General features: G+C 42.8%; 2 protein-coding genes across 2 annotated transcripts; both read left to right on the forward strand.

The window, feature by feature from the left end:
- Nucleotides 1–13,000, forward strand: LOC115077437 (extracellular calcium-sensing receptor-like). Its single transcript, XM_029579727.1, has 7 exons — nt 1–203; nt 992–1,283; nt 1,714–2,559; nt 4,448–4,675; nt 8,443–8,566; nt 9,307–10,200; nt 12,756–13,000. Exons 1-7 carry the CDS (start codon nt 1–3, stop codon nt 12,998–13,000), a joined length of 2,832 nt encoding a protein of 943 aa, XP_029435587.1.
- A 594-nt stretch (nt 13,001–13,594) lies between these two features.
- Nucleotides 13,595–21,747, forward strand: LOC115077438 (extracellular calcium-sensing receptor-like). The gene is made up of 5 exons (XM_029579729.1): nt 13,595–13,858; nt 16,236–17,081; nt 17,985–18,248; nt 19,729–19,852; nt 20,834–21,747. The coding sequence occupies exons 1-5, from the start codon at nt 13,601–13,603 to the stop codon at nt 21,745–21,747; spliced, it is 2,406 nt and encodes an 801-aa protein (XP_029435589.1). The 5' UTR covers nt 13,595–13,600.
- The last annotated feature ends 762 nt before the right edge of the window (nt 21,748–22,509 follow it).

Here is a 22,509-nt window from a genome sequence, read left to right on the forward strand (position 1 = left end):
ATGGCACTTCTTGGGTTGATGGTTCTGCTGGCGATGCCCCCTCCTCTCTACTGTGCTTTGTCCCCGGGCTGCACCCTCCGGAGCCAGAAAGAGGTGGGCTTCGCGCAGGACGGGGACATCCTGATTGGAGGAATAATACCAGTGCACCTCAGTGGGCTGAGACCAGACAATCAGATCACCGGACAGCCCGATCTCTGCGATACGTAAGATGTCTGCTTTTCATGTTCACCTTAAGACTCCTGCACTGTTCTCAAAGTCTCCTGGCTGTATAAGAATGATACCTGAGGGTGCAGACTTTTGCATGTCTCTGCTCTCTGATACCACTTGGATACTGTGTGTGTGTCTCTGCTCTTTTACTCTCTGGGGGTGATTTGTGTTTGCATGTATGAGTTTACTCTGTGATGCTCTATGGATGCTGCTTGTGTCTATGTTTGTCTCAACTCTCTGACTCCCTGTGGTGTCACCTGCCTGTGTGTGTCTCTGCTCTGTGACTCTCAGCTTACATCTGCCTGAGTTTTCTGGCTATAAACCACATCGTTTGGCTCAGTCAGCTGCTTTCCTGTGCAAAATGAATCTTTCACTTTGTATTTTTGTTGCATCATCACATCCTCATCTGGTCTTCATCAAATGATGTCACAGCCAATGAGAACACTTTGACCTTCAGAAATCAGAGTCAAAGACTTACTACTACTCTAAGTATTAATTATTTCTAAAATGCTACTAGACATACAGGTTAGAGTGACCTATAACTGATTGAATTGCATCATACGGCCATAGCATGGGTCTGGAACTTCTGCTTCCTTATTGGAAGTGAGAAGACAGAATGCAGTTTGATAGAAGTCAAAGAAAACAACATGCATAAGCAAGGTAAATATAATCTGGAAGTCATAACACAAAAACATAAAGGCTTGACGCAATCAAATGTGACCAGATGATGACCCTCACAGCAGTGGACACACTATCTAAATGTGAAATTCTATTTGCTTCTCAGATTAGACACTAAGGCATATGGCTGGGTGCAAGCCATAGTGTTCTCTATCAATGAAATCAACCAAGACCAATCCCTCCTCCCCAACATTAGCCTGGGATTCCAGATTTATGATACCTGTGACTCAATCACTAGAGCTCTCAGGGGCACCACATGGATGCTGACGGGGCAGGAAAACCCCATCTTGAACTACCAGTGCCAAAGCCAAGCTTCATTGGCGGCCATCATCGGAGAATCTAGTTCCACTTCTTCCATTTCCATGGCGAGGGTCCTTGGACTTTACAGGTTTGCTCAGGTAAGATTTGGTGTTCCTTAACTAAAATCTGCAACAAGGTTTTTGGTATGGTAACAATGAAGGTTGAGAAGACCAAGACTCCTTCAAGCACTCAAAGACCGATGAACAAGTATAAAAAGCTGTTCCCTTGGCCTTATTCTTGAGAAGAATTTACCAAATAGATACAATAAAATCTGCTTAAGAATAAAAACCACTAAGTTAGTGCAATGCCTTTAAATAGCTTCTTCAAAATGATCAAACTCCTTTAATTTCCAGGGTCAGGTCCTCTCTTGATGCTTTTACTGAAGATTAATATTAAAATAGTTGAAACTCACCTATGTGATTATGATACTAATCTGAATAGTATTAGAATATTGACAAATTCTCAGCCTGCTTCTGTTGTAGGAAATCTGACTCTTCTTCCCCTTCACTGAACCTTCTGCTCTTTCAGATAAGTTATTTTTCAACGAGTCCCATTCTAAGCAACAAGTTCCAGTTTCCATCCTTTTTTCGGATGCTTCCCAGTGATGATATCCAGGCCCGGGGACTGGCCCAAATGGTGGTGCGCTTTGGCTGGGAATGGGTAGGGCTGCTATCTAGTGCAGGTGACTATGGGACTCTTGGATCCCAGATCTTGAAGGTGGAGCTCTTAAAGCTTGGTATCTGCATTGCCTTTCATAAAACATTCCCAATGGTTTCCACAGCCATGGAACTCAAGCTCATCTTGGAAATGGTCAAGAGATCAACTGCAAAAATCATACTGGTTTATTCTTCATACTCTTATTTCATGCCTGTGATAGAGGAACTATCCAGAGCAAATATTACAGCCAAGATATGGATCATCTCTGATGGTTGGTCAAGCGCCTTCCACCTCTTAAAGAGACAATATGCTCCTATTTTGGCTGGCGCCATTGGTTTTGCAGTTCATGAAGGTGAGATGCCTGGGTTCAAAGAGTTCCTTCTCAAACTTCATCCTTCCACTTCACCAAGCGACATATTTATCAAACCATTATGGAAGGAGATCTTCAGGTGCCACTGGCCTAACTCAGAGAACCACTTGACCACCTTGGGCAACATGGACGTCAGCACACCCATGACCATGTGCACGGGTGCTGAGAAGTTGAAGGTGTTTAATAGTCAAATGCCACGTGAATTTGATATGAGCATCAGTTACAATGTCTACAACGCAGTTTATTCCGTGGCCCATGCACTTCAAGACATGCACTCCTGTGTGTTGGGGAAAGGGCCCTTCGTCAATCACACATGTGCTGACATATGGAATTTCAAACCATGGCAGGTAAGAAACAGCAGTAAGTGTAATGGTTGTATGGGGAGAACACGTTTCAAAGCAATTTACACGGGCAAAAAGTGTTTTAGCCACATTAATCAGCTATCTGAATATTCCCCTCCCTAAATGCGGCTAAGTGTTCATGTTCTCATCCACAACATGCATACTTTTAGCTGCACCAGGAGGAGGCTTTCCAGAGGTCTAAAAAACTCTAAAAAAAAAAACCCTCTAAAAAACTGGAATCATCTCCTCATAAAAATAACTCTTCTTCTGTCACAACTGTCACTCTGCCTCAACCTAGACAAGACCAAGATCCTACACATCCAACAACCACTCCTCATGCCTCCACAACAACCTCACACCTAACCCCAAGGGGTCACAACTTACTCATGCTAGAAAAACCCTAGGAGTAACCATTGATAATGAGCTAAACTTCAAACATCACATCTCCGCAATGATCAAAAACGGATTCTTTAAACTGCAAACCCTGAAAAAACTTAAACCCCTCCTTCATGCCCAAGACTACCGAACCCTCCTCCAAACAATACTCCTCTCCAAACTCGACTACAGCAATACTCTACTCTTTGGCCTCCCTGGAGCCACCATCAGACCACTACAGGTACTACAAAACACCGCTAGATCCATCACAAACATTAAAAAATGCGACCATATCACCCCCACTCTCAAAGAACTACATTGGCTACCCATCAGCTAAAGAATCCAATATAAAACCCTAGCCATCATCCATAAAAAAATGAACAACAATAAGATGGACTGGTTAAACTCTGCCATACTCCCATACACCCCACATAGAAACCTCAGGTCTATGGACTCTGGGCTCCTCACCATCCCCAACTCCAAAACAGCGCACCTCACCTCTATCCGAAAATGAGCCATATCAATATCCAGCCCCATGCTATGGAACTCCCTCCTGCCCCTCCTTAGAAATGAACCTTCTACTCAAATCTTGAAAAAACACCTCAAAACCTGGCTCTTCCTAAAAGCCTTCCCGCCAGAAACTTAGCCCCTTGCCCAGGCCCCCACCCCTGCTCAGAAATGAATCTTCCCCAGTCCGCCATCAACCACCCCTGTGGTTCTCATTGTAAAGTAACTGTACATATTTAATCCTCCATGCCACCTCTTCCCTCTCACTTTCTTCTCCAACTCACATGTTTAATGTTATTTCTCTAAGTTACTATGTAAATTAACCTTTCAAAGTTAATATGTAAATTTATCTTCCTAAATTATTATTTAAGTTACAATGTTACAATGTAAATAAGCAGCTTCTGCCTTATTTCTGTTCAGTTACATGTAAACCGATGGGATATCTCGATCGAATGTCGGCATTTAAAAACAAACAAATAAAATATAAATGTTCAAGTTAGGGAAGGAAAAGTAGGCACACAGATGGCATTTTCAACACTACCCATGTAATTTTCCTGCAAACTTCTACATGCAGAAAAAGAAAGGGCTAATGATCGCCCATACAGCACTTTGTATCCTCGGAAAGTTGCAAAGTGAAAATGTACACATACTTTAGTTTTTCAGAATTGGTGCAAAGCCCACAGGTAAAAAGTATGTGCAGTCTTTGTCACAGTGTTGACAGTTTGAAAGTTGCCCCCCTATGTTTGAGCAACAAACAAAAGAGTATTGTTTAGTCATTCTGCCTTCTGAGGACAGAGCTGAGACATACTGGTGGGACAACTGACAGAGAAAGCTTCCCTTGCTGTCAATCTCCTCCATAAGCAATGAGAAAATTACAGTTTCCTGAACTTCTGTCCTAGGGTCTTTCAGGTGCATTCCTTTTATCATGTTGAAATGAGAAAAATGTGTAACTGTTCCATTGCCTGTCTACACCATGATCACGACTATCATACCAAGTATTTTTTATCCACAGCTCTTATACTACATGAAAAAGGTGCACTTTATGAACAAGATGAGGGAAGAGATGTACTTTGACAACAATGGTGACCCTCCTGCTGTATACGACATTATTAACTGGCAACCAAATCCCGATGGTAGCATCCAAGCTGTGAAGGTAGGAAGATTTGACTCTAAAGCACCCAAAGGTCAAGAGTTGTCCATCAACATGAGCTCCATCCGATGGAATACCCAACACACAGAGGTACAAATCCACCATATACAAAGCAAGAACTTGAATTTTCTCAGAACCCACTGTGAATCCAAATACTTTCCAATAGTATCATGTCTTAATCAAGCCACGCAACCTTCCCCACTGGTCTCTCCAAACTCTCTTACTCATCATCTCAACCGTGTATCACCTGATTCTTTTTGTCACCCACACATTTATAAAACCCAGACAGTTGGTGTTAAACGAGGCTTCTTACTTCCCTCTGCTTAATCTCTCTCTCTCTCTCTCTCTCTCTTTCTCGATGCCAATTTCTTTGGTCTGTAGCATGTGCAAGCCCTCCTGCAGATTCTTCGGCTTTGCTGAAAGCTATGGGATACAGTTAGTATGAGAAACATTCTATAAGGTCAACTTATTTTCCTTTTAACTTGTCTACAAGTACCAGAGTCATCATCCTGTAAGCTTGCATGTTTTGTGCATTTATAGCAAAAACTTTTCCGCAATTTTTTTTTACTGTGGCTATGGAATGAGGCAGGCCTTATTTTTGAATTTCTTATTCAAAAGGTTGGGTAAATTAATCCAGCAAATAAATAATGTCTCAGGGAAATATGACTGTTGTTTTTCTTTTTTCTTCTTACTCAATAAAGATGTTTTCCACTGACTCACAATGAGGAGAAACAAATCCTATTTGAATAAGACAATTAATGTCCCAAGGAGGACAAATTTCAAAGTGACTTATGCAGGTAAAAGGCATTTTACTTGCATTGATCAGCTGTCCGATAATTGCCCACCCTTGATGCTCCACAACAAATGGAATTTTAGCCACAGTGAGAGAAGGTGTCCCTGTTTTTGTGTTTAGATTTGGAGAAGGGAAAGTATGCAAGTGGATGCCGTTTTCAAATCTTTGCATGCGCATATTTCCAGCAAAACTCTACCCACAAAGCTGCCTGTGGCTGTTGAAGTGCTTAGTATCATTGAGAAGTTTCAAAGTGAAAGCACGAGCAAGTTTTTGCTTTGAAAGCCGATGCAAAGCCCGGGTAGGAAGTAGGTGCAGTTTTTGTACCAATGCAGACAATTTAAGGTTGCCCCTGTAATGACCAGTGATCTTGGGGACACATTATTAAGGGACACGCTAAAATTGCCAGATAGGGAAGTGTATTGGTACGGTTTGACACCACCCCCTAGTTTCTCTGATTTCACTGTTAATCTCTGTCTCCAGTGTCATCTGAAGCTCTCAGTTATATCAAGACAAAATTAAACAACTGGGACATCATTTTCAAGAAGAGGGACACAGACTGGAAAACACCGAGTTACTTGTTTGAAATAGGGCATCTACCTGCTGACCTTTTCTTCATCTCAGGCCACTGTGTCGAAATATACATTAAATTATTGAGCATCAAAAGGGACTGCCAAACTGTCCTCATTGGTTTGTTGTTCTGTTTCTTTGTTCTAAGCTTTATTAACAAGTACCAAACACAACCAGGGCCATTTTCCTACCTATGCTGGTCAGTCTGGCGAGGCACAGAGGACATGAGCATCAGTAATGGATGTGGCCGGCATTGCCGGCACACTATTTATTTATTTATTTAACAGTTTTTTATACCGACCTTCATAGTAGATAACCATATCGGATCGGTTTACATTTTAACAAGGGTAAACTGAGGTAACAATTCTGGTAAACAATAGATAACAAAGGAAAAAGGAATAAGTCAAAGTTACAATCAACAAGGAATGGAAAAACTTGGAAGCTTAAAGACAAGCTGGAAGGAAGATAAAGGCAGGTAGAATAAATATAACGTGATACGAATAATTTAACGGGTTAGAGCTTATGCTTTAACCTGGAAATGCCAGTGTCCATTGTTCAGGAGGAAGTGTGTCAAAGACTTTGTAAGAAGTGAGGCTCAAACTAGTGATTATCCGGTGGATCTGGGAAGGCTTGGTGAAAGAGCCACGTCTTTAGTCTTTTTCTGAAGGTTAAGAGGCAGGGTTCCAATCTGAGATTTGCTGGGATGTTATTCCAGATAGATGGGCCTGCTATTGAAAAAGCTCTGTCTTTGGTCATAGAGAGGCGTGTGGCTTTAGTAGGGGGAAATTTCAGAGTGCCTTTGTGAATATCTCTCGTTAGTCTGTTAGAGGAGTGGAGTTTGAAAGGGATTTCCAGGTCGAGTTGGAGTTGCTGATGGATGGTTTTGTGTATTAGGGTAATAGATTTGTACAGGATTCTGAAATTTACCGGTAACCAATGTAGGTTTCTGAGGATGGGGGAGATGTGTTCACTGCGGCTGGTATTGGTCAGCAGTCTCGCTGCCGCATTTTGTAACATCTGCAGTGGTTTGGTGGTAGATTTGGGGAGGCCTAGAAAGAGGGCACTGCAGTAATCTATTTTGGCGAACAGAAGTGCCTGGAGGACTGTCCTGAAGTCTTGGAAAAATAAGAGTGGTCTAAGTCGTTTCAAGACCTGTAGTCTGTAGAAGCTGTCTTTGGTAGTTGTGTTGACCATTTTTTTAAGGTTTAGACGATTGTCTATTATTGCCCCAAGGTCTCTAACGTGCGTACAGGTGATGTGAGCATTGTGTGGTGAAGGTGGAGGAAGATTGTTTTCATTTGAAGAGATGAGGAGAAGCTCCGTCTTTGAGGCATTGAGGACCAAGTTTAAGCTGTTGAGTAGATTAGTAATGGATAGAAGGCAGTTATTCCAGAAGGTGAGAGCTTTTGAGATGGATTCTGTTATAGGGATTAGAATCTGTACGTCGTCTGCGTACAGATAGTGAATTAGGTTGAGGTCTGTAAGTAGTTGGCAGAGGGGGAGGAGGTATATATTAAAGAGGGTTGGAGATAAGGAGGATCCTTGTGGTACGCCAAGGGAAGATTTTGTTAGAGGTGACTCCTTGTTATTGATTTTGGCTTTGAAAGTCCTATTGCTGAGGAAGGACTTGAACCAGTTGTGGGCTGATCCAGAGATGCCGATATCCTCTAGGCGATCCAGAAGGATGGTGTGGTTGACGGTGTCAAATGCCGCCGATATGTCTAACAGAACTAATAAGAAGGAATGTCCTTTGTCTAACCCCATTATAATATGGTCTGTAAGCGAAATGAGGAGGGTCTCTGTGTTGCGTGATTTCCGGAAGCCATATTGCGAAGGGTATAGGATCTTATGGTCCTCTAGATATTCTGAAAGCTGGGTGTTTACCAGTTTCTCTGTAATTTTGGCAACGAATGGTAGATTGGAGATGGGTCTAAAGTTGGCTGGTACATTAGGGTCTAGATTGTGTTTCTTGAGGAGGGGCTTAAGAGAAGCGGTTTTTAGGCTGTCTGGGTAACTTCCTTGAGTTAGAAGGCTGTTAATAATATTTGTTAGAGGTCCTGAGATCGTGTTTGGGATAAAAAGCAGGAGTCTCGATGGGATATTATCAGCCGGATGACTAGATGGTTTCTGTCTTTTTAGAAGGGATTCAATCTCTTTGGTGGAGATTAATTCGAAGCTGTCAAACTTGGGTTTAAAAAAGGAATTGAAATTCTCATCTGATTTGAGAGGTGTTGTATTAGGAGGAAGGAGGGCGAGAGTATTTATACACTAGTGTATGAACATGGAATATCCACAGCAAGAGAGCCACCTACCCTGCTGTCCATAGCTAAGAGCTTCAAGCTTGCGTCGGCTCCAGCTTCCTTCCCAGAAATCTTCACTTATTGTCTTACCAATTAAATAGTCTCTTTTTCACATATGCCCTTTCCAATATAGATTTAAACAATATATAGATCTAGGAAAGAATTACGTCTTTCTCTCTTTCTCCATCCACTCCCAGGTACCGCGCTCCGTGTGCAGCGAGAGCTGTGGCCCCGGGTACAGGAAGGCAGCTCAGCAGGGGCAGCCCCTCTGCTGCTTTGACTGCATCCCATGTGCAGAGGGGGAGATTTCTAATGTAAGAGGTACAGAATGTACAGTTATTGTTTTATTGGATTTCATGTAGGACAATTTGATTTCTAATTATCTAAGTCATTATGGCATCATAAATGGATCCATGGTCTGTTGGTGCTGGAATGACCCAGTTCATTCAAACAGTACTAGAGTGACACTATCAGAGATTCCAGTTCCATTCAGGAGGTAAAGCTTCTACTCTTGAAAAGATTTAGTCAAAACTCAAATGTACACATGGCACTCTTAAATTCATCTGAGTAGGGGACATGAATTCCTTAAGCTTAGACGGTTTGTCAGCCATTGTGGCTATGATCATGCCTGCTGGAAAATGTACAAAAAGTTCCAGCCACCAAGCTAAACATTCTCCACTAATATTCTTAACTGCTGTTGAAATGCTAAGAACAAACCTGATGATCACCAGGCTCCAACCAGAGTATGCCAGCACTGAGAGATCTGAGCAATTCCTCCTACATGGCTAATAAAAGATCTATAATCACTACCAATTTATGACTTTATGCAATCCCATCACTGATGTCTTCACTGCAATCTATAATTTGCAAAGAAGTTCTAAAAAATAAATAAATTTATAAACTCCAAATATATAACCTGGTGGAATACAAACATAAAAACATCATTTGTAATTGACAGGTATTTCCATGGCTAGTTTAGAAACATTTCTTGTTGTTTCTTATCAGGGTAGGGGGCAATTCTCCTGCCACACATCATGAATATCTGATTTTCTAATTTCTAGATTCAGCTATCTGTTGGCAGTGTGCAAGTGAGCAGTGGCCCAATGAGAGAAGAAGTGAATGCGTCCCAAAGAAAATAGAATACCTCTCCTATCAAGAAGTCGTGGGAATCATTTTGACTGTTGTTGCTACCTTCGGCTCCATCACTACAGCTGCCATATTGTGTGTTTTCATCAAGTACCGAGATACACCCATCGCCAAAGCCAATAACCGGGAACTCTCCTTCCTTCTCCTAGGGGCGCTGATGCTGAGTTTTCTCTGTTCTCTGCTGTTCATTGGGGATCCTCAGCAAATAACCTGCTTGCTTCGTCAACCTGCCTTCGGCATCATATTTGTCCTCTGTGTCTCTTGTGTGTTGGCCAAGACCATCATGGTAGTCATTGCCTTCAATGCCACCAAACCCAACAGTAACTTGAGAGGGTGGGTGGGACCCCGGGTCCCCATTGTTACAGTTTCAGCTTGTACATTTATACAGGTCTTCATCTGTATCATATGGCTACTGATCTGCCCTCCCTTCCCAGAGAAGAACATGAAACTGAAGACTGGCATTATCATATGGCAATGCAATGAATGCTCAGATGTTGCTTTTTGGTGTATGCTAGGATACATGGGATTCTTGGCATGCGTCAGTTTCCTGGTGGCCTTTCTTGCACGCAAGTTACCCGACAGCTTCAATGAAGCCAAATGGATTACATTTAGCATGCTTGTGTTCCTGAGCGTCTGGCTGTCCTTCATCCCTGGCTATCTAAGCACCCAGGGGAAAAACACAGTCGCTGTGGAAGTCTTTGGGATCATCTCTTCCAGTGCAGGGATTCTCGTTTGTATTTTCTTACCCAAGTGTTACATCATATTACTGAGACCTGACATGAACACCCGGGAACAACTCTTAGGGAAAGGTACTGGGAACAAAAAGAAGATAAAGGCCATTTAGTAATCCATTATACTCCTCCATTCTTCATCAAATAGTCTCTATCTGTTCTACAGTTCCAGTAGCCACAGTGGACCTGAAGAAAACTGGACAATTCTGTAGGTTCTGATATATTAAATTGGATCACTCAATGAGACATAGTACAGGAGCTTCAAAAACCAGACAGATCTGTTTCTTCATATCCAACTTACTCAAATAATGTTGTTTTAGTTGTTGGTCTGATGAATGTAATTTCTGTATTTACCTGTTTTTTTCAATGGTCATCAGCAACCCATCTATTATTTCCTATGATGGTCTTAAATTGTGTCTACCTGTCCACTGTATTTGTATCATTAATGAGCAGGTTGTTTAATTCTTGAGGAACCCTTCTAGTGAGCCAAAAAGCAACATTTAAAGAATCCACCTGATATAACATCTGGTCTCTCAGTAGTCCAGTGCTATAGTGCCTTGTGATGCAGGGGCAACAATTAGATTCTGGAGAATGTAAATTCCCCTAGCAGGATCAGTGCTATTACTGAAACATATAATTGCTAACTGATTCTTGCGCTTGCTTCATTTTGTATGTTATAATGTTGGCTCGTGAATATGTATGAGAAAATGTAAGGGCAGCTTTGAAAAAAGGCAGCGGGGACAAGTGCCCTGCTGTTGTGTCGTTAATGCTTTGATTGTGTTGCCAATAAAAAGATGTTAGAAAAAAAAAGTTTTCTTCATTGCATATTCTGCATTTACTGTAATGCCAAATGTTTCATGAATAAGGTGAAGACTGTGTTGAAGCAAAGTCAAACCCCAATTAAAACATAATCACATAAAATAAAATAAATAACGTAAAAGCACAACTTTTTTGAGCAGAGCTGAAGTGCACTGGCAGAGTTGTTGGCAGAAGGAGGGGGAGGAATGTGTCGGCAATGGAATAGCAGGAGTTGCTTCAGGGCAGGAGTGAGGTGCATTGTCAGAGCTGTATGGGGTATCTCAGTACTGGAACAGCAAGTGGTTCTGCAGGGTAGGAGTGAGGGACCTTGCACAGCGGCATGTAGGGGAGTCTGAGCAATGGAATAGCAGGGGGAGGTACTATAGGTCAGGACTGAGTTGCACCAGTTTAGATTGTTGTGCAGGCTTTTGTCAATTAGTGTACAGGTTACAGAAGACCCTTGTCTTTCTGTGCCTCAGTTCCTATCCCCAGCTCTACCACTGAACTCTTTTATGTGACCTCGTAATGAGCCACTATGGGGCCTGTCCACTAACCGTATGCATGCTATGCCTGTCTGGTGCACACAAAAAATGGCTTAGCATGCATGCTGAACCAGTCTCCCTCCCCCAAACAGCCCCCTTACACTACCAGATGCATTCTAAAATTAACGCCTGCATGCATTCAAATGACTCAACACTATTTGCAAAATTTAACAGCACAATAAGACTGTTCCTTCCTCTTCTTCCTCCTCCCAGCCAGGTCACCTGTCCCAGACATGGCTGTCTTACTGAATTATCACCTGCGTTGGGATGCAGTCTGATGCCCAGAACCTAATTATTAACACTGATATCCTCATTAAAATATCTGTACAACCCCTACCCTCGCTGAGTGTTGGTTTTGGATCTTTCTACCCTTAATTTTCATAATCAATTGAAATCAGCAATGAATAACGACTCTTCCTCCTCCGTTGGGATCTGGAAGAAATGAGAGACAATCACAGGATAATTCTCTCCAGAGGGAGATCGCTCCCTGTCAGAGGGTGGGGAGGAACGAATATAAATGCAGGCAGGATCCGAGGGCAGTCACCACTGCGGTGATACGTCAGGACCTGGGGATCACCGGGAAGGGTCAGACGGTCTACAGGGAAACAGCAGAGTAATATCGATTTCAGGTATTAGAACAAAACTTCCCTTTCATTTCTGGTTATTTTTTGTATTTTTATGACTTTTAGAATAGTCATTTGCAGACTTGTGCATTTACACACATAACGAGGGGCCATAAGGACTACAGATTGCTGGTGTTGGCGTTAGTTGAGTTTTCTCCTGTTTATTACCCAATTCCAAAGGGGATCAAGAAGTCAGTTGTCATGGGGCTGGAGTGAGAGAGAAATAGCATTGAGGGAAAGAGGACGGAGAAAACGTGTCAGGGAGCGACAAAGTCAGAGAGACAGAGAGAGGATGAGACAGACATAGTGGACAAGACTGAAAACAGAGAGACAGAGATGGAGAAGAGAAAGAGAGACAAGAGATGTTGTCTATATTTTTGTGTAAGACCTTAGTTTTGCTTGCCATGAAATAACAGTTTTTAGATTTTGTTTATAAAACTTTTGACAATCTCACTGAGACAGCAAAGCCAAATTGAATGAATGCTAAAGCAAGAACGAGAGAGAGAGACAAAACATTTCAAAACGGTCAACCTTTATTAGCTTTGGACATTGCTAGCTGAGCACAGTCTTCCAGGGACCAGTCCTTAAATATATTTGTCAGTTCAGATCAGAAGAAGACTGTAGCTCAGGATTTCTCCCAGCTGCTACTGACCTTGTGTGGTTGCCCCAGGTGTTTCCGAAATGCGCTTGGATTTCTTCGGCTTGCCCTCTATACCTGTCTGTCCCATGGCACTGCTGGGGCTTGTGGTTCTGCTGGCGATGACCCCTTCCCAGGGCTGCGCCCTCCAGAGTCAGAAAGAGGTGGGATTTGTGCAGGATGGGGACATCCAGATTGGAGGAATAATTCCAGTGCACCTGTCCTGGATGAAGCAAGAAAATCTGTTTGCTGGACAGCCCGATCTCTGCCATAGGTAAGGTGCCTGCTTTTCCCTCCGGTCACTGTGCTGCAGGCCTGCAAGAACGATCCCCCATGATCGCTCTCTGATGTGCATCTCTGCTTCTGTTTGTGTAATTCCTGCTCTGTGACTCCCTGCTCACATCTGCACCACTTCAGTGGTTACAAACCACATTCATTCACCATGTTAGCTGCTGTCTTTTTTTCCTTTCTACTGCATCATCGTAAATTGACTGGTCATAAGGAAGGAGTCCAGCTTGACCTTCAGAAGGAAGTCTTACAGTTCTGTGAGTTAGGAGTCATTGGTGACGAACTGTGCCACCTAGAAATATTGATAGCCAGGTTACAAATATTTTAAGGACTAGAACTTCTGTCTTCTTTATGAGAAATGAGAAGAGAAAACACAAAATGCACTACATTAGAAGTTCACAAGAACAAGGAATGGAAGCCAGGCAGATAGGATCTGGAAATCACAGAACAGAAAAACCCAAGTTTTAGGCAACCAAAGGTGACCAGGTGATGGCCCTCGCTACGATGGACACATTTATTATTTGTTTATTTATTCCAACTTATATTTACCACTCAGGTTGGACACCAGAGCGTACGGCTGGGCGCAAGCCATGGTGTTTGCCATCAATGAAATCAATCAAGACAAAACCCTCCTCCCTAACATCAGCCTGGGCTTCCAGATCTACGACTCCTGCTACTCAATCACCAGAGCCCTGGTGGGCACCGTCTGGATGCTGACAGGACAGGAGAAGTCCATTTTGAACTACAGGTGCCAGAGCCAGGAGCCACTGGCAGCCATCATTGGAGAATCCAGTTCTACCTCCTCCATGTCTATGGCAAGGATCCTGGGACTTTACAGGTATCCCCAGGTAAAATGCAGTCTCCTTATCTGAAATATCTGCCATTCTGCAACAACACTGATGTCACAGCATGTGAAGACCGAGTCCTATACAAGCACTTACAGACTGATGAATTAGGCCCCTTGGCCTAATTCTCAAGTAGAGTTTTGTTAGAGGCACAAAATAGTTACAATACAAATTACTTGATAATAAACCCCACTGAGTTAGCCCAGCAGCATTAGAAAGCAACTCAAAATCATCAAACTCCTTGCCATGGAGTGGTAGTTCAGCCCAAAACATCAATGTTACGAATGCATTGTGCCTCAAAAAAAAAGGTCATTTGGGTAGCCTGCACGGGGCAGCAGTTACAACCCTGAACAGCAGTAGAATAATTGCATTGGGCCTCCAAGGAAGAATTTGGGGTGACCTGCATAGAGTAGCAGCGACTATCAGGGCACCATTAGGCAGACCTTGGTGATGGCCTAGAGCACAGCAATTTCGCTGGTGGCACCAGGTGCTTTGGAGCACATGGGGTTCTGCCCAGTGACTGCTGCTCTCCTCTCCAGCTCTTCCCCTCCCAGGTAATGTGCATGGGATGGGAGGGGAGGAGAATGAGTCTAGAGGGAATAGCGTAGACCAAGAAAAAGCCACTCTTACTTCCTGTTCCAGCACTTCCCCTCCTGTTTGTTTCCTCTCCTCCCCTCCTTTCCTGCTCCTCAGGGGAGGGGCTAGGCCAGAGTGGACAGGGCAGAGCGGTTCTCAGATTACTTATTGGCAGGAAATGTGCACATGCTGGGAAAGTAATATGTAAAGTGGTTGAAATAAAAGGGGAAGATGTACAAAATAGTGATGGTATCAGTAAGATAAAATTATAGATTACAGAACGGAAAATAACAAGGACAATTTCCACTCTCTGGTGCTGGTTTGTATTGTCCCTGATCAAATTATTTTTCTGGCCTGATGGCAGGAATCATATTTTGCTGCTATAGCTGCTGTTTACCCCCAGTATTACACAGAGATTTTCTTTTGTGGGTCGTCTGAATTTGTTAGTTCTGAGAAATCTGCATCTCTGATATCATTGGATTTTGCACAGTACTGGAGAAAATGCATTGCCGTTTCTCTTTCTCCAGTGCTGCACTGCAGGCAGGGTCGGCTTCTTGAGCTTTCCAGTTCACGTTTGGTCTGCATCTTTCTATTTCTAGTTTGTGGTCAATTATTCTATATTTGGTGAGGATTTGTGTTTTGTCTGTGTCTGTGACCAATGTGAGGTATTCTGTTATCATATAGTTTCTATGTTAGAACTGCAGCAGCCTAGCTTCTTGTGTTTTCCAATTTGCACTTCTCAATAGGAGGAGTATTGGTGTTCTAGGGCAGTTCCAGCACCTAGAGTACTGCCTTTTTGTAGGCCAGGTTTTTGCGGAAAAGTCACCCATGTCCCCTAACCCAGTCCTTCCACTTCCATTGTTTTCCCTCCTGTCCTGCAGGGAATAGGAAGGGAGTAAGTGAGGCTAGTGTGGATGAGAGTTCAGTTTTTTTTGTCTGCATATTTCTATTTATAATTTGTGGTCACTTACTCTGTGTTTGGTGAGGGCTTTTATGCGTTCTCTGTGTGTGGCCAATGTGAGGTATTCTGCTAATGTGTAGTTTCTGTGTAATCCAGTTTGTTCAGTTTTCCCAATAGAAGGTGTAAGGTGTATTGCTAATAGATTTCAAATTTTAGCCTGACTTTCTATTTAATGCTCAAGGTAGCTTACAGCATTTGCAGAATTATGATATAATAAGCCCCTTCTCCATCCCTATGTTCAGTTCTGTGTTTTTGCAGGATTGCTTTGAGAGGGGCAGTAGTGGGATTATCATAATCATTGAGTTTAATTATCCAAACCTCAGAGCAGGGGCATGGCCTATGGATCTGAAAGTTAATGAAGGAAAAATGGCACGGGTAATAAGGTTTGCCTAGGGTTCCTAATACCCTTACATCAGCCCTAAGCAGCAGTAGTCCAAGATGGCATTGGGATACAAGAAAGCTGTGGGATAGACCATCATTGCAATGGATTTTGGGCATCCTTGGACAGATATGAGAAGATATTTTAGAGGTCACATGGAAGATATGGGCGAGGAGGGAATTGGTGTTGAGCTACATTATAGAATTTACACACTTATCTACCAAAAGTGGAATAATCTCAAAGGGGCAGCCTGTATGGACCATTTTGGTCTTTATCTGCCAATTCATTTCCCATGTTAGACTCAGTTCTCTTATTGATTCTAGCCAAGGTTGGGATAAAAGTTATATAAAGATGCCTATGTAATGAAAATGATAATATTATTATTAATATTGCACTGTTGTAAAATTCCCAGCTCCCTGTGTTTTAGGAACTCTGACATTGCCTCGTTTGCTCTGCTCTTTCAGATAAGTCATTTTTCAACAAGTCCTGTGCTGAGTGACAAGTTCCAGTTTCCATCCTTTTTCCGGATGCTTCCCAGTGATGACGTCCAGGCCCAGGGTTTGGCCCAGATGGTGGCCGGATTTGGCTGGACCTGGGTTGGGCTGCTGTCCAGCATGGGTGACTACGGTACTCTGGGATCCCAGATCTTGAAAACAGAGCTGTCAAAACTGGGCGTCTGCATTGCCTTTCATGAAACATTTCCTATGGTTTCCCCAGCCATGAAAATCAAACTCATTTCAGAGGTGATCAAGGCATCATCGGCCAAAATCATACTGGTTTATTCTCCATACTCTTATTTCATACCTGTGATAGAAGAGCTATCCAGAGAAAATATGACTGGTAAGGTGTGGATTGCCTCTGAAGGCTGGTCAAGTGCTGTCCACCTCATAAAAACAGAAAATGCACATATGTGGAGTGGCACCATTGGATTTGCAGTTCATGAAGGTGAGATACCAGGGTTCAAAGAGTTCCTTCTCAACCTTCATCCTTCCACCTCTCCAAGTGACATATTTATCAAACCACTATGGAATGAGATCTTTGGGTGCTACTGGCCTGACTCAGAGGACAACTTGACCACACTGACCCACATGAATGACAGCTCATCTAGAACTGCGTGCACGGGAGCTGAGAAGATGGAAGAGTTCAAAGGTCAAATTCCACGTGAGTTTGACACAAGCATCAGCTACAATATCTACAATGCAGTTTACTCTGTGACCCATGCCCTACATGACATGAGCTCTTGTGTGCCGGGGGAGGGGCCGTTCACTAACAACACATGTGCCGACATCTGGAATTTCAAACCATGGCAGGTGAGAATGTACAATAAGTTTTGGGGCGGATTTTAAAAGGGTTACGCACGTAAGTTACATGCGTAATCCTTAAAAAAAATACCCCTGCGTGCGCTGAACCTATTTTGCATAGGCTCAGCGGCACGCGCAAGCCCCTGGATGCGCGTATGTCCCGGGACTTGCAAAACTGGGCGGGACGTGGGCAGGGCATGGGCGGGGCCGCAGTCCAGAGGCGTGCCTGGGTCGTGGAGAAGCCCCGGGGGTGTTACGGGGGCATGGCCGAGTGCCCCGATACAGCGGCCTGTGTTGGGGCCTGCCACGCCGGCAGACAGCTGGTGCGCGGAAGTTACGCCTGCCAGAGGCAGGCGTAACTCAACAAAATAAGGTAGGGCTGGGAAATGGGTTAGATAGGGGGGGGGGACAAAAAAAAGGTTCCCTCCAAGGCCGCTCCGATTTCGGCCTTGGAGAGAAGGAGGAAAGCCATTGGGCCTCCCCTAGGGCTCGGTGCACGCAAGGTGCACATGTGTGCACCCCCTTGCGTGCGCTGATCCTGGATTTTATAACATGCGCGCGGCAGCGCGCGCATATTATAAAATCGCGTGTACATTTGTGCACGCCAAGTAGCACGCACAAATGTACCCCCCCCCCCCCGCGCATAATTTTTAAAATCTGCCCCTTTATGTTCAAACTGTATGCTGGAGAAGCAAAGGGCATTTTACTTTCTGAGTCCTTGAGTTGTGCCTTCCAGAATACAGCTGACTAGCTGAGGCACACTGGTAGGAAAATCAACTGGAGAAGTTTTCATTGTTCCTAATAAATAGAGGATTTCTGTTTGCAGCATTCTTGATCCCTGATCTTTTGGGAGTACCACATTTATCATGTTGAAAAGAACAACATTAGCAACTGTTCCCATATAACCACAAGACCGCAACCATGATGTATTCCTTTTCTTCTCCTCAGCTGTTACATTACCTGAAGAAGGTACAGTTCAGGAACAAGATGGGAGAGGAGATGTACTTTGACAGCAGTGGCAACCCCCCTGCTGTGTATGACATTGTCAGTTGGCAGCAGCGGCCTGATGGTACTATCCAAGCCATGAAGGTGGGAAGATATGACTCCAGGATGCCTAAAGGACAGGAGCTGGCCCTAAATACAAGTGCCATCCATTGGAGCACACAACATGGAGAGGTACAACCCAACTTTACACTCAGCAAAAGGGAGCAGGAATTTTCTCTAAACCTGTCATGTAGCCTGGAGATATGGATCCAGATATTTTCAGTGCTAAGCATTGTCTAGCCCTCTTCAAATCCATCTTACTCTTTTTCCTAACTGTGTACCTAATAATTTCTGTGGCTTTGCAAAGCACGTGGAATACAGCTGATATGAAAGGCACTCTATAAAGCAAACTTCTTGCCACCTTAAATTATAAGTTAATATTTGAGTTCTTTACCAGTAAATCTATGTATTCTGGGGATTTAGAAAAGAATATTTTCAATGCTTTTATGGTTATTGAAGGAGGCCAAGGTCAACTGTGACTATTGGGTTTCTGCGAAATCACCCATGGTTTGTCTTGTCCGGAAATAACCAATGATCTCAGTATCACCACCAGATAAGTCGATGTAATTGACAAGGTCTGACACTCAAAAACCTGTAATTTCACTATCAACGCCCATTCCTAGTGCCTTCTCAAAAATTACAGTGCTATCATATCCAATCTAAATACTTGAGTCATTATTTTCGAGACGGGAACACACCCTGGTAAATATTCAGTGGTAAGACTCAGCCATCAGTAATGGATATGGCCATCACACTAATGTTAGGACATGGTGTATCAGCAAGCCACAGTACCTTCTGCTAAAATTATTTGACCTATAAATTAAAGAATACCTTTAAAACAGGGTGCCTAGCAGCAAAAGTATGAGCATGTTTTAAGCCTACACAAAATAAATCCATTTTTAAGCATGTTACCCAAGTACATTGTGTTTGAATATTGGGGGGTTAATGTGGCTACTACATGAGTATCTTTTTGAGAACTAAATGGATGCATGTAGGTTGCATTCACACTTCCAAAATGGCCTCTACAATGCCTCTTTTCTAGATGGGTAAAAGTGCATGCATTACAAAGTTACGAGCTTATTTTCAGGTGGTTAAAGATCCACTTGCCCAGAAATGACAGACCTGAATGGGTTAACTATTTTTACTTTGCAAAAAAAAGGTGCCTAAAGCCTCTGACAATGTACCTCTAAATATCCTCTTTTCTCAGCAGTCCAATAATGATATTAACAAGCAATGACTGTGTACACTCCCACCATTCATTTACCCTAGATACTGCAAACGAATTCTTGTCTACAAGAACTGTTTCTTGTACATTAAATCTGTGTCATATGAGCTAATGCTGGCGGCAAGGTTCTAATCCCGAAAAAAAACATGGAGGCCCAGGAACAGGAACATGGCACCATCACAAATGTTAACTTGTCACATTCAACTAAGCAGTCTCCTCAACTTTTGCATCCCAATTTTCAGGGCAATCTGTTTGCTGGTTTGTCTGTTGCAATGAAGCCACAGACCATTAGGCGATGTGCCCCTTCTTTACGTTGTAAATGAATACCTAATAAAAACCGTGTGTCTAGAAGAGAATTCTTCCTCTCTTTTTCTCCACCTTCCTCAGGTTCCATGCTCCGTGTGCAGCAAAAGCTGTGGCCCCGGGTACAGGAAAGCAGTTCAGAAGGGACAGTCCCTCTGTTGCTTTGACTGCATCCCATGCACAGAAGGGGAGATTTCCAACACGACAGGTATACAAGGAAGGACCAATGCAGTTACAGAACAGTTTTATTATAGACTAGTTACTGCCATCATGATATCATGAGTTGATCCATGATCCATGTTAGAGCTTGAGTGATCCAACACCTGAAGAAGAAAGTATTGCAGCAGCACCTACTAACAGAGATGAAGCCATCACTCATGAAAACATTTAGATTTGGATGGGATGTACACGTGATACTCACAATTGTCCACGAACAGGGAATTGAATCCCTTATTCTGTCATTGCTGCTACTATGGTGACTGACTGTGCTGGCAAGGAAGGTGAACTTGTGAGGGTTACACATGCCACCAGCAAGCTAACCATTCTCCAATTTTCAGTTGCTGTACAAGTTCAAAAATGAACATGAGGATCACTAGGCTTATTATCCATAATAAGGGCCATATTCAAGCATTTAGACAGATAATTCACAAGTTATCCAATTAAATGCTTAGTTTGAATATTTTGGGCACTTATCCAGCTAAATTATAGATGGATAACTCAATATCCTTCTAAAATTTAGCTGGATAACATAAAGACATTCTGAGGGACATTCAAGGGTGGAGTTAAGTTAGTTGGATAAGTTATCCAGCTAACTCCAATATCTAGAATTAGCTGGATAACTTAACTGACTTACTCTGCTCGTGCCAAAGACTAGTCCTAAAGTTATTCACCTATCTTTAAGAGGACTGGCTACATTCAATAGTGTGACTACACCACTGAATATCCCTCCAAAGTTAGCCAGGTAGGTTTATCTGCACCCCAGCCAGTGACTGAATATTAGTCTCAAATGGCACCAATGAGCAACCTACTGCATCTAAGAGAATCGCTTTCCATATATAACACTGTTAGATCTTTCCACAGTCAGCAAGAAGACATCACCTGTTGCTTTTCTATACAGAATTGCTCATAAACAGGGCAAGGGACAGTTTTCTCACCATACATCATAAATATCTGATTTTCTGATTTTCAGATTCCAGAATCTGTTGGCAGTGTGCAAGTGACCAGTGGCCCAATGAGAAAAGAAATGAATGTGTTCAAAAGAAAATAGAATTCCTCTCCTATCAGGAGATTTTAGGAACCATTTTGGCTATTGTTGCTATTTGTTTCTCCATCACCACAACTACTGTATTGTATGTTTTTATCAAATATCGAGAAACCCCCATCACCAAAGCTAATAATCGAGCATTCTCTTTCCTTCTTCTGGGGGCCTTGGTGCTGAGTTTTCTCTGTTCTCTGCTTTTTATTGGACAGCCTCAGCCAATGACCTGTTTGTTTCGTCAACCTGCCTTTGGTATCATCTTTGTCCTTTGTGTCTCTTGTTTGTTGGCAAAGACCATTATGGTGATTATTGCCTTCAATGCCACCAGACCCAACAGTAGCTTGAAAGGATGGCTGGGACCTGGTGTGCCCACTGTAACAGTTTCTGCTTCCACACTTCTTCAGATCCTTATCTGTTCCACTTGGCTGCTGTTTTGCCCTCCCTTCCCAGAGAAGAACATGAAACTGAAGACTGGCATTATCATATGGCAGTGCAATGAATGCTCAGATGTTGCGTTCTGGTGCATGCTGGGATACATGGGACTCTTGGCATGTGTCAGCTTCCTGGTGGCCTTCCTTGCACGCAAGTTGCCCGACACCTTCAATGAAGCCAAATGGATCACGTTCAGTATGCTCATGTTCCTCAGTATTTGGCTGTCCTTCATCCCAGGCTATCTGAGCACCAAGGGGAAAAACACAGTCGTTGTTGAGATCTTTGGAATCATCTTTTCTAGTGCAGGGATTCTTGTTTGTATTTTCTTTCCCAAGTGTTACATCATTTTGTTGAGACCTGACATGAACACTAGAGAAAAACTCTTAATGAAAAGGGCCATGAACAAGAAGTAGATAAAAGCCATCTTATAAACCATCATATTTATTCATTCTGCATCATCTGGTTTCTGTCTGGAGTACAATTCTAGTAGCCCTTGAATACCCTTGCATCTTTGTATACTATGATATCTTTTATTGGATAAAAAAAAAAGATTTAGCATTTGAGTTGCAGATGTGATGCACACATGATTATTATTGTTTTATAACTATTTAAACAGGTTTTCAACATAGTAAATAATGATAACAGCATACACTATTCTCTGGTTCAAAAACTAAAACAGACATGGGAGATTATGAATGTTAGAGAAACCAAAAAGCAAAATTTAGCAGATTAGGAAACCGAAGTCTGATGACTTTTACAATATTTTTCATAAGTCCCCCATATACATGTAAATTTGTAAAGAGCATTTTTTTTATCAAAATATAAACACTCAATATCATCAGTGTCTTGAACTTGGGCATACCAATAATCCAAATTTGGACTGTTCTTCCAGAACTCAGCAATTTATGAATCGAGCAGCTAGCAACAGCTGTCCGACTAATGGCCTGTGCTTGACAGGTATCGAAGAGCCAGACCATTTGCCCAATAGCCCAAGACCTGGTCCTATAAAAACAGGATACCCAAGAACATCAGTCACAACCTGCATGACCTGGGACCAGAAAAAACAGATACTCCGACTTTGCCAGTATCACCACACCCCCACCAGCACAAATTTCTGGCATCCGGGTATATTTTCGAATAGAACAATGGTATCCGGTAGGTACTATGCAACAGTC

This window comes from Rhinatrema bivittatum, chromosome 16, assembly GCF_901001135.1.
Source record: "Rhinatrema bivittatum chromosome 16, aRhiBiv1.1, whole genome shotgun sequence".
NCBI lineage: Eukaryota > Metazoa > Chordata > Amphibia > Gymnophiona > Rhinatrematidae > Rhinatrema > Rhinatrema bivittatum.